The sequence below is a fragment of the Centroberyx affinis genome, unplaced genomic scaffold (assembly GCF_046629955.1).
Source record: "Centroberyx affinis isolate AG114_WGS23_722 - 3 ecotype Tasmania unplaced genomic scaffold, CSIRO-AGI_Caff_v1 ptg002973l_1, whole genome shotgun sequence".
Lineage (NCBI taxonomy): Eukaryota > Metazoa > Chordata > Actinopteri > Beryciformes > Berycidae > Centroberyx > Centroberyx affinis.
The window spans coordinates 29971-43428 of record NW_027281081.1 but is presented as its reverse complement, the minus strand read 5'-3'; the positions used below and the strand labels follow the sequence as shown (position 1 = coordinate 43428).

The window sequence follows — 13458 nt, the reverse complement described above, 5'->3', positions numbered from 1 at the left end:
TGCCACCATCTGTCTCTCCTCCCACTCTCCCTTCTTTCCATCATCATCCTCCTCCTTCCTCATCTTCCAATCAACCCCCGCGCTCACCGTCCATCCCCTCCTCCTCCTCCTCCTCCTCCCTCCCACCTGTTCATTCTGCTCCTGTAGTCAAAGTAGACTCAATGCTGATACATAAACATCAGCTGCCATTTCACTGTGGCCGACACACACACACACACACACACACACACACACATATATACAAAGACAGGGGTCAACCAACAGTGACAGCTGGGCTAACACACCGCACACACCCAGGGGACCTCTAGTGGGTGGGGCACCATGCCCTCCTACACACACACACACACACACACGCACACACACACACACACTCACCCAGAACAGACAGACTGATCCCACATCCCACAGCCTGTGTGTATGCATGTGTGTGTGTGTGTGTGTGTGTGTGTTGTATGTAATAGGGTCTGACACTGGGACTGACCTTGTCTCATGCGCTACAGACATGCAGCATGGTGGTGACATCATGTCTAGCCAAGAACTATTTTTAAAGCTTCATGCATGCCTATTATTTTTTTTGAAAGTGTCCTGTTTTGTAATTTCTGACATTGTTTGTTGTGTTTGTACCTGTTCATGTTTTGGTGTGGGTTAAGGCTTTTCAATTACAGATTGGGCCTTTAAAGTGAGGTTGAACTTTGGTAGTACCTTGGGTTGTGTAGCTTCCTGGACATGATATAACCCCTAAAATGGGCGATTCTCTGTCATCTGTTGCTCCGAAATCAAGTCAGAACAATTTCAATGTTACACTTGTTCAAACTGAAAGATCTGATAAACATAAAGAAAGCAATTCACTTAAAAAAAATTCAGCAGAATAACTAGTTTGTTATATATTGTCAGAATCTGCTTAGTTGGCATTCGTTCATGTGCTAGAATTTTGAGCCCTGTTTCGCCATATAATGGCAGTGAACGTAGAGAGAAAAAAAATCTCCAATCTCCTGTACTGGAGCAACAGGTAACAGAGAATCGCTGATTTTGGGGTTTTATCGTGGCCAGAAAGCTACATAACCCAAGCTAATGCCGCACAAGGAAGCGGTAGATAACTGTTTGAAAGTTTGAAGGACTTCATTACCCAGAAATCATGTGATGTCAGTAAACTGTGCACTCTTCAGACCTAAAGTTGCTCTCACAGAACTGGAACGAATAGAACGGCCATACCTAATCAAATCAGCACTCTTGAATCGTCATTTGACTGTTCGCCAACATTCGTTTCCATGACGACAACATCTAAATTCTATGGCAGCCATCTTGAAGTATACCAAAAGGAAGGACCTTGACCCATCAGTAAGTGGCTGTTCTATCCATCCTATTTCTATTCCATTTATCCTTAGAGTCTGGTCGGGGCGTAGATGGTGAAAAAAAACATCGTTTTGGAACACACACAGACACACGCACACACACACACACACACACACACACACACACACACACAAAGACAGGGGTCAAGCAATATTGACAGCTGGACTAACACACTCCACACACACAAACAAAGATCTGTAAGTGCAAAATCCCTGCTCGAATTTTCAGGGTTTTCTTTTTGTTTTTAGTTAATGTGTCTTCTGTATCTTCTATCAATCTCTTTGTGCCTTTATCTGCCTAATACAGACACACACAAACACATTCAAACACACACACTTGCCAAACATGGAGAAGCCCCCTTACCTGTCTGTATGATAAATTACCATTGTGCCGATACAGGACAATTCTCACATTCCTATCCATCTACAGAAGGGTGGGGATGGGTAGATAACACCACACACACACACACACACACACACACACACACACACACACACAGCATCAATTACTCAGGCCCTGCTATCCTCATGGACAGCAGATGGTTATTGTGTCTGGAGACTGCCGTCATACAAGAATATGTGTGTGTGTGTGTGTCTGTGTGTGTGATTTTTGTACTACCTTATCAGCCCTACAATATATATATATATATATTTTTATATATATGTAATATATATATAATATATATAGATATTACTCAGACTGTTATATATCATTAATCTGTGATGTTAAATGCATTTAGTGTTTATTTTATGTTGTAATTTACCTTCCAACGATGGCTCCCTCCACTGTATTGAAACATACAGTAAGGCTGACCACTAGAGGGCGAGACTGTCTTCAAAAATATGTTGGATCTTTATATTTTGTGCTATGCATTTTCCAAACCTTAATGAAGAAATGGATTACAGAGCTTTTCAATGATCCAGTTACATTTTAATCACTGCAATATCTCTCCCATTTCATTCAATTGTTTTACTATTGTTGTTGGTGTATGTTTATTTATTTGTATATGTATTTATTATTTAGTTATTTATTGTTTGCATTTATTGTTTATTAGTTGATTATTATCAGAGAAAATTGGAAGTTTAATAGCAATGTGTGTCTGTTGAACAAGGTACATTATACCAAATTGTTGACAGAATAATACACATAATTGAGTGTGTACTTTAAGATAGGAGCTCTTTGTTTCATTCACAGAACATCATTCTTGCCTCTTTGTGATTCATGGCACACACCAATGAATTAGCACACATCATGACTTCAGGCTGAACTGCTGATTATGCTTTTTTACGACCACAAGACTTTTGAGGGATTCAAGTGGTGAATAAGGTGCTTGTTAATAGACAGTGAAGCTACTGGAGGTTCACCAAGTTGTAATGAAGCAAAAAATAAGACATAGAAAACAAGTAAAGCAGAACTCTTCTTGAGGAAAATAAATTGAGGTAAAAAACAAAATGTGTGCTCTGCTCTGTGTGTGTGTGTGTGTGTGTGTGTGTGTGTGTGTGTGTGTGTGTGTGTGTGTGTGTGTGTGTGTGTGTGTCTCCAGGAGAAACAAACCTGCCAGACTTGAACTGCCCCAACCTTTGCTGTCTTTTGCTCCCAAACTTCCTTTACCCTCCCTTTAATAAACCACACTAATCACTAATCACTAAAGAACTGCCCTTTTTGCTGTGAGTGCTGAAGTTCCCCTTTTTTTAGCTATATACCTTTATTTAACCAGGGTTAAATAAACCAGGGTGGTTATTTAACCACTTCCATTTGTGGCCATTTGTTTGCGCTTCACCGCATTATCAGAGTGTGGAAAAAAGTTGAAGCCAGGTGAACTTCAGTTTGTAGCTCTGCTCGTCCGACACGCTGCTACATTTTATGCTCTGGCATTTGTAGCTTTGTGTTGCCGGCTTCTATTGAAAATGAACGACTTCCTGTTGCTTTGTAGCCCGTAATCTGAACGTACCATAAGCACTTAGATCTCCCAAGAGGTACTCTCCAGCAGCTGTCTCCTATCCTTAAGTCTATCCTACTGCCATTCCATCTGCATCTCCATTGGTCTCTATAAGGATACAAATGAAAACACTTCAGTTAATGACAGCAACTCCCTCAATGTGACAAATGACAGCAACTCCCTCAATGTGACAAATGCAACAAAAACTAGAGAATTAGTACTTTAAATGCAGTAAAATTAATTTATTTAAGGTGGAAAAAGCAAAGAATCAACAATGATTGCTTGATATAATAAAACTTCAATCAGTTACACAGTATACATTTTGAAGGGAGAAAGAGAGGTTTTCTAACTCAAGCTAGCCCCCTAAACTTTTTTGGCACCAACCGAATCAGGTTGGTACTACTGAATACGGAAACATGTTGAGGTAAACAGTGCCAACTTTTGGTACTTTTCTATAGTTCTGGTTCAGCCAATCTCTAACCGCGAAGAGCCTTTAGGTGCACATTTATGCACAACACAAACTTGCACAGCACTTAAATGACTTGCAGGTGGCTGACTATCTCTGTTTTTAGCATTCTATCTTATGTGAGCTAAAACAGAGGTTGCACCGATTTAAGTAGATATGGCTCATGTTTCTAGCTTCGTTGCCTAGCTACGCATCCTACACCTCCCTAGGATCTGACACTTACGCATTGGCTAATTACAAAATACTTCTACTGGTGAAAACAACAGTTACTTTGACTTACCAGGATGGTGTGTGTGGTAGTGATGCTACCCTTTATACCGAAGCTCTGAGGCATGTGCAAAAAAAAAAAAACACATTGTACTTGGAAGCAGTGTATCGAAGCTTGATTTGTTTTGTCATAAACACATGATCAATGACGTCTAAAGCTACATTCGGCACACAACCACATGACATGACTTTGCTATCTGATTCAAAGGAACTGAAGCTCCGGTGCGGGCTTCGAGGGTAGTTCAAGGAAGTTGTGGTGTAGACCCAGTCCACAAGCACTTTCACTGCCCAATTCATCAAGCACTATCACTTCCACAAGCAATACCAAGGACTTATTTCCATAGGCGGAGATTGCGGGGTGGCCGGTAGGGGAAGCAGTAGTGGCTGAAATATATCAGTACAACAACCCTTGAATAAAGCTTAATTTGCACCTCTGCACAAAGTAAACTATATCAATGTGTTATTGTATGCACCACCAGTGTAAATCTCCATGTCACTAGCTGAATATAATCGTCCACTTTGACAGGCATCACAGGGATCTCATCTTAGCTAAAGCTCTGATGGTTGAGTCAGAGAGTAAACAAGCGATATACTGTATGGGTCTCACTTCCGACTACTTCCTTCACTGGCAGACTACACTGCTTCTTTTTTAGCTGGGAATGTGTCTCATTCAGACCATTATCTTTTTTTCTTATATATGTTATTTGATTCAGGCAAAATATTGTAAAGTTTAAGGTCATACGGAAAGCGGCGTGATATCTGGATGAGTCTTTAATAATAATAATAATTAAAAAAAACACTTTATTTCGGAGCTCCCGATTCACGCATGCATAGTATGGTGGAATGTGATGGTTTCTTCATTCATTATTATATAACAATTATTATACATATTATGTAATCATTATTATTCAATAATATTGTGACTTTAGACCGTTGTACAAGTATGCGAGATGAATTCCCAATCCCGGATAGAATACCGTGTGCAGTATTTTCCCTCCATCTCCAGTAGGCTATTGAGAGTCTGTCAACTTCTACCTTTGAAAAGATTAATCAAGTTCCAGTTTTTCCTACCGCCAATTCACTTGTATTGTTTTGTGGGGTTTTAATTCGTTGCATGCGCAGGTGCTCAGCCATTTTCTTGTTAAATTTGGTGAAATCAAAGTAGCCTGCTAGCCAAGCTGTGGAATTTTCATAAAATGGATATCCATATATCACCGGCTATCCTTCATATCGAGGCGGATTTGACCAGAGGACTGTCACCAGAAAAGATTGTTGACATCTACACAGGGCGGAAACAGAGACGATTACCACTGCGTTAGGTAAGACGGCTGTTTATTTGAAGTTTGTGTGTGTTCAGTTAGAATGTATTTGGAAGTTGGCTCCTCCACAGTGTGAAACTTTAGAACTTTTTCATGTGCTGTCCTCTGGTCTACTGGCAAGTGATCTATTTTCCCACTATTTTATTACTTTGCGTCATACAGTATTGAATTATACAGTTGTTGTCTACTTTGTAATTTGTTGTGGTGTATGGTCTATTGGCTATAAGTGATCTAATTTGGTATTGTGTGTGGCGTGGTGCAGCATAGTTGGGAATTGACAGGAATATAATAGTTTTTATTTTGTTTTTTTCATCCTTTAGCCCACCAGGTCTCACTAATGTGCACCGTGCTGAAAAGCTTCGAGTAATGAAACCTTTTTCGATACAGTTGGAAGGAGTCAGGAACTGAAGGAAACTGGTTGATTTTTCCATTGCTCCCATGTCAACTGTTAGTCGTAGCAAATAGTATCAGTGGCAGCACAGGAGACTAATTGTTTCTGCAAAACAAAGGAAATATTATACCTCCCTTATGGAAAGAAAATTGTATTATTATTTTTTCCTTATTTATAGCTATTTGTTATGATTGACCATGTTTATGACTCATTTGTTGCATTTATTAGTTGGTTATTATCACAGAAATTGGGAGTTCAAAACCAATGTGTGTGTCTTTATACTAAACTGACACAGTAATAGACATGAATGAGCGTGTACTTTAAGATAGGAGCTCTTTATTTCACTCATAGAGCACAACACATTCTTGCCTCTTTGTGATTCATGGCACAAACCAATGAATCGGCACACATCATAACTTCAGACTGAACCAATGATTAGTGTTTATTACCACTAGACTTTCCAGAGGTCCAAATTGTCTGACCATTCTTGTCAAGAACCAGGTGACCTTGGTTAGTCAGGGTCAGGCGCATCCTCTCATTCTGATGGGGGCTGTAGGTGGCAGAGTCCCAGATTGGCTTATCTTCTTTAGTGTACATAACCAGGTTGTTATCCTGCTGCAGAAGAATTTGGAACGGCTTGGTAGAGTCAGTACCTGTTGCCCAGGCGGGAGACCACTTGTAGATGACGAAGTTGCCATCTTCCTGTGGTTGGTGAATAAGGTGTTTGTTAAGTTTCGTTTTCTCCGCCATCTTGTTTCTCTGCTGAGATCGGGAGCCCGTTTCTCCCACACAGTAAGCAGGCTGACCATTATCATGCATGTAAGCTGAAGCTAAAGTAGAATATATACATATCATATCACCGTGTATTTCGATGCATATGCGCAAGTTCAGTCCACCTGAAGCCCTCTGTTCTGTCGGGGGAGAGAGACACAAACAAGCATAGAGGTTTCATCACGCCAAGGGCTTATTGCCGAGCCAGTGCCGCTAGCTGGGTGCCGATTTGTTCCCGGTGATCCTGCCGAGATTTCGGCGGGGGTCCCAACGACGATGCACCCCCGGTGTCCGGCGAACAGCGCTTTCGGCACCGATAGGTACTAGAACGCCTGGCGCTTGGATCGGGAGGATCGATGCGGGCCGTGGAGACGGGACGCGCTGGAACGGAGATCATTATGGATGTATGGACTATTATTCTGTATATTAACAGGCTACAGCGGAGTTAGTTACACCATTGGTCGGCCGTGGCATGTGGCACACCCATACACAGTCCAGCCATATACTAGGTTCTGACCTAGTCTTGTTTTTCCTCTCTTCGTGACCAGAAGGATAGTTCCGCTTCATACTCTCATCGAAGTTGTAAACAGACACACGATTTGACACAAGGGGGAGGCGAGGCCCTTGCGTAATTTGCGGGGCCCTACGCAACTTGCATAGTGAGCGTATAGGGCCGCCCGGCTCTGCATACTACAGTACACACCATATGAATACTATAGCAGTTTACAGGTGATTATTTTAAATTAACTGCTTCTGTCCCGTCAGTGCTGTTGTCGTCAACCCTGTTACTTAGATATATTTTGCTAATAATGTTATAACCTCATCAAATGGAATGCAAATAGTAGTTTGTGGAAAGGGTAAGAGGAGGCCAATCATATATTCTAAAATAACAGAAATTCTTTTAATAATGGCATTTCTTTTAAATAGAAAGCAACGCTTTAAAGTGCTCAACACAAATATGACGACTTTATTAAAGCAGAAAGGCATTTTGTTAAATAAAAATGTTGTTTTACAGATTATTATAGTAGAATTAGGGACAATTAATTTGCAATAAAATGCTGAATGTTTTATAAATGTGCATTGAAATCACTGTCAAACAACTGTGTGACTGAGTGACAATAACAGGATTGAAATATGTTATGGTTTGTATGTCAAAACTTTGTGCAAAATCCACAGGAGAGACCACTGGGTAACTACAGATGCAGGAACTGCAATCACTGTAATAATATGAAATGCAATAAAGAAAATATGAAGATTTTATCAAGCACAACACCACCTTTGGAGTTCATCACCTCACTTGTCCTTAGACACCCATAGACACACATACACACAGCATCAATTACTCAGGTCTTGCTATCCTCATGGACAGCAGACGGTTATTGTGTCTGGAGACTGTGTGTGTGTGTGTCTGTGTGTGTGTGTAGGTCAGTGTGGGTCTATCTGTATGTATGTATGTGTGTGTATGTGGGTGATAGTACATTTTTAAAATTTGATGACTGAACACTCTAATAGTTACAAGCTACTACACAAAAGAATCCATGAAAGTCGTTTTGATTTTGGCTCCACCTGGTGCCTGATTTAGTATCAGCAGTGATTCAAGTGCAGGTTGCAGCACTACATCTGCTCTAATTGTGATAATTAATAATTAATATACACCTAACATTTACCTTGCAGTTGTTTGTGACAGGTGTGGGAGCTGCTTTGGCCTAAATTGTGCTTAGTTTCTTTATTTCACACTTTATTTACACAGGTTTCATCTTAACCTCTTCCTCCCTGTCGCCCCCGCCACCGGGTCCATCATTACAAACGCAGGTTGCACAGCCAAGCTTTGTTCAAACCCACAGAACTTTATTTTAAATTCTAGTCAAGATAACAAGTTTTCCAAAGACACCAAATGTGTCATGCTGAATTACAGGGAAATGTGTATATAATGATGCACAAACATCTAGATTTTTTCCATTTGATGTAATGGCGTTGTAGCCATAAAAACATGGCACCTTGTATTAAATATAAGCGGCTAGAGCTCCAAGAAAGAGTTGGAACGATCAGATACAGAATATGGATGTGATGTTGTTGTACAGTTTCACACTTTTTCTAACTTTGAAGCTACTTAAGGGGAAATTTAAGGGTAAAGTCAGGAAAAGTCAGTGTACAAAGGGTTAATGCAGATACAATTGCTCATGTAAACAAGAATCTGATTTTTCCAAACTAATCTACCGCAGGTAGATTTATTTTTCAGTACTTTATGAGTGTGTTTGTCTGTTATTTTGTGGATGCTTTTATCCAAAGCGCCTTACAGTACCTTGAGTGGGTAAATTTTGGGAATGGAACCTCTAACACAGGCAACTCCTAACCCTGATATGTTGGTACCAAACTGTACACACTGAAATCTATACATATAGCACCTTATCAGCCCTACAATAATAAAGTTATATATAATCAATATCTTATGTTAAATGCAGTTAGTGTTATTTTATGATGAAGTGTTGTAATTTACCTTCCAACGATGGATCCCTCCACTGTATTGAAACATACAGTAAGACTGACCACTAGAGGGCGAGACTGTCTTCAAAACTTTTTGGGGTATAGTGCTATGACTTTTCCAAGCCTTAATGAAGAAATAGATTACAAAGCTTTTCAGTGATCCAGTTACATTTTAATCATTGCAGCATCTCCCCCCTTCCATTCAATTGTTTTATTATTGTTGTTGGTGTATGTTTATTAATTTCTATATTTATTTATATAGCTATTTATTGTTGCATTTATTATTAGTTGGTAATTATCACAGAAATTGGAAGTTTAATAGCAACGTGTGTATGAGAGTTGAACAAGGTACATTATACTAAACTGTTGACAGAATGATACATAAAAATGAGTGTGAACTTTAAGATAAGAGCTCTTTATTTCATTCACAGAGCACAGCACATTATTCTTGCCTCTTTGTGATTGATGGCGCACAACAATGAATTGGCACACATCAAGACTGAACCGCTGATTACTTTTTCCACGTCTCAGAGGTCCAAATTGTTTGCCCATTCTTGTCAAGAACCAGCAAACCTTTGTTAGTCATGGTCAGGCGCAACCTCTGGGAGTGATCATCAGAGAAGGTGCCAGTGTTCCAAGCTGACTTATCTCCTCTGCTGTACATAACCAGGTTGTTATCCTGCTGCAGAAGGATTCGGAACGGCTCGGGAGAGACAGTATTTGAGGCCCAGATGGGAGACCACTTGTAGACGACAAAGTTGCCGTCGTCCTGTGGTTGGTGAACAAGGAGTTTGTTAATAGACAGTGAATCTACTGCAGGTTCACAAAGTTGTAACAAAGGAAATCTAACAATGATCTACACTTGGTTGAGAATTTTACAAAGCAAACTTTTCTTGAAGATGATGAAGGTGAAAAAAATCATTGATCTGCTTATTATCAACAAAATGTAGAATTTTTCCATTGCTTCTGATTAGTAATTTTCCAGGTTTGACCTATATTTCAACATTTTTCTGCAAAATAATTGAAGTTGACTATTTGTAAAACTTGGCTCCTGGACAGTTTGCCCTTGTGACAACACTTCACTTCATTTTGCAAATTCAGAATTATGATTGCATTTGATTTTCATGTAATTAAATGCTGAATATGTTTTTCCTAACCTGCCTGCCACCTTTTACATCATGAGGGCCGCAATTCAGTCTCTGACTCTCTTATGACATCCACTGTGATTCTATTTATGCTTAACGCATTTTAAAGTCATCAAGCAGATACAAATCAGATCAGGCAATAATTATCACTGGTTTGGTCCAGGATGAAGATTTTTTTTCTTTTCCTCACCTGGAAGATGGCTTTGTAGTTCCCATTGTCACTGAGGAGGAAATCCCCCCTACGAAGTTCCTGGTCGGTGCTGATGAAGCTCTTACTCATGATTCTGGGGACAAAATGGGGACGCAATATTCACTGAGGACTTCAAGGTGTCTCTTCAGTGCTTACTTCTTTTTGTTGTTATTTTCAATGGAAAGGATGTGCTGTTGCTCAATCCCGACAGTGCTGAAAGCTTAGTATGCTTTGAGGCTCTGAACACCAAGAGGTTGAAGTTAAATCAATGAAGTTTTAGCAAAAGAGAGCTGGGTTTCTAATGGGTTGTCAGAAACTGTGTAGCAACAAGAGCCACAACCAGCACTTCCATCATGCATTTGTTTAGCCCTACCAGGTAAAAAAAACTGTGTCCAGTAACACTGGTGCTGTATGAGTGAAAACACAACCTTTCCCTTGAAACTAATGACAAACTAGGATTTGAAAATGAAGGATACTGATTAGTGTTATAGTGGTATTATTGCTATTTTACAGCCATTTTTAAAAATTACTACAATGAATATACTAATAATATATATTTATATACTGTATATATATATAATAATCCGGTATGAAACTCACCAGTTGGAGCAGGTACTTCCGCTGACGGAGAAACAGATGTTGAATGAGCTGAAGTGGTTCTGGAGTGATGGAGCAGAGCAGAGTCCTGCTTTTATTGCCACCAGAGAGGTGAGGGTGGTGTGAGTGTGTGCAGGAGGGCAGCTGGCCAAACCTGACTGATTAAGGAATCTAATCTGTAATGTGATTATCTTATTTTTAAGACTTCTTCCTTGTTCAAAGTCTCAAAAGTAGCTGTAATGAAGGCCAAGATTTCTGACTTTAGAACACAAGGATGGGGACCTTTAAATTTCCCAACTGGCTGGTGTGTCCTGACACTTTATAAGTCAGTGGTCCCAACAGCCAGTATGACAACCACTGCTATAAGACAGAGGAAATTATATGATATATAACTGGCATGAAATGACTTTTGGGAACTTTTTTGTTTAGAGTGCTGTCACTCACTCAATTGTATTTACCAAAACAACCATGCGGCCCATATGGCTTCCAGCAATTGTGATTTGTGCTGCGATTTGAATGGAAAAAAGATTGTGAAGACATTCAGATTTCTTTTCCTTTCCCGGCTCACGCCTGGTTCACACAGGACACATGGCGGCCAAGTAGGCCTACTGCGATTTCGCACGTGAGTCTCAGTTGGGTTGTTCACACAGGAAGTAAAGCCCATTTCTCCGCGCCAGCCAGCAGCTCTCCTGCTCTACAGGAGGAGAAAAACCTGTGGAAACAAGCTGTAGGCTGCTGACATTGTGCTCCAATAGCCACCAAAGCTTCATTTGTCCACTGCTGTCCTTGTAGAAACACTGCTGGCAGCTCATTGTACTTTTCCACATCTTCCATCTTCTTCATTTTTCCCTTTCTTCACAAACTCCCTCATATCAAATCTGTCATGTTTATTTGTTTGTTTTCTCAGCAAGAGTCTGTAACAGTAGGGCCCCGCAAATTACGCAAGGGCCCTGCCTCCCCCTCGTGTCAAATCGTATGTCTGTTTACAACTTCGATGAGAGGATGAACTATCCTTCTGGTCGCGAAAAGAGGAGAAAAAAAAACACCATGAGAGTGAATTGCGGGAACAGCAATCAAGTAAACTTGTGTTCTCTCCTCTCCAAGTTTGATGTCAGCAAATAACAGTAACGTTAAGTTGATGTGCATTTCAGTGCATCTCTCTCTAGTCTGTCTGTCTTGCTAACCTAGCTGGGCAGTGTGTCTCTTGGTCTGTCTGTGTCTTGCTTGCCAGCCACTTCCAGGGCTGTTCTGTGACTTTGTGCCTGACAAAAGTGAGAGTGAAATACAACTATCTATTACGTTTGATAAACGGGCAACGGGCAACGGTGTTTATAGACTGCAGCGTGGAAAAGATAACCGCGTCAACATGCGTTCATATGCGTGTGCACAAAATGAAACTCGCGCTTTCAGCAGCAACCTCTGTGGGGACCAGTCCAGACAATATATGGGCGTGATGGCACTCCTCATAACACACAATTTTAAAACAAGACAATGATTATCCAGTCTCTCTGTCAAGGTTTAGTTACAACTCTGGACTAATGCAAGATGTAAAGCAATGGATTGACACTGACTATTGATTAAATATTGAATTTAAAATGTTGATTAGCCGGGCATACTGGGCAATATGGATGCACATTTCTCAGTAAATAATAACCATAAAGTATTCAGGAAATCTGGGGGAGCCAGTTTGAATGGGCCCGATGCAGCTGATAAAATTAATAATAGTATCGTTATCTATAATTTACAGGTGCTATGCTTAATTGTTGGATTGTAGTGGGAGCACTGGGGTGTCAGGTGTGCCTGTGTGGCAATGGCAAATGGTTTACATGGCTCACGGGTCAGGTAGGAGGGCCCCTTAGCAGAATTTTGCTTAGGGCCCCAGGGAGGTCAGGACCGGCTCTGACCATCACACAGCACTGACAAACATAACGTTGATGTTTGATGGAATTTATGGTGTAGTGGTCATTTTAAAAGCTTAAACGTCCAAGCTCTTGGTGTTCAAGCTCTTGGTGTTCCTTGTATGGCATGGGAGGGTGTGCTTGGAGCATCTGGAGGCAGACTTGGTTCACTCCCATATATAGGCTCAATTACACCTTGAGGATGCTTTTTGTAATGCTGTCTGACATCTGAATAACCACTGCTTCAACTGAAAAAAACAATTTCATTCCGTTTTATGTCTTCATCTGTTGTCTCTTGTATTGCGCTTTCAGACCTGTAATATTTATTTCTTACACTGGCAGGATTCATGGAAGATCCCGTGTTTGCAGCATGCTGTGAAAGCTTGGTTGGATGCAGATCCTGCACTACTTTGTGGCTTCAGAATTCCTCACTGTGTTTGAAGTGTCGAGTGGATGATTTTTCCGTCAACATTCACAGGGTCACTGGCCTTTCTGAACTAGTAAATGTCGTAAATGCTGCATTTGTTCTTGCTACCAATCCCTACTTTTCACAGTGTTATGTCATGTGATTGATAAATGCTTTTGATATTGAGGATTGATACGTTTTATGTTGCATCGTTGTTCTCAGCTCACAGGGA

At 40.5% G+C, this 13458-nt stretch overlaps 1 protein-coding gene across 1 annotated transcript; it reads right to left on the bottom strand.

The window, feature by feature from the left end:
* Positions 1-9363: 9363 nt before the first annotated feature.
* Positions 9364-10984, bottom strand: LOC139658807 (B-type lectin plumieribetin-like). The gene is made up of 3 exons (XM_071536976.1): positions 10926-10984; positions 10326-10419; positions 9364-9759 (listed from the first exon to the last, which is right to left on the bottom strand). Exons 2-3 carry the CDS (start codon positions 10413-10415, stop codon positions 9502-9504), a joined length of 348 nt encoding a protein of 115 aa, XP_071393077.1. The 5' UTR covers positions 10416-10419; positions 10926-10984; the 3' UTR covers positions 9364-9501.
* Between the last annotated feature and the right edge of the window lie 2474 nt (positions 10985-13458).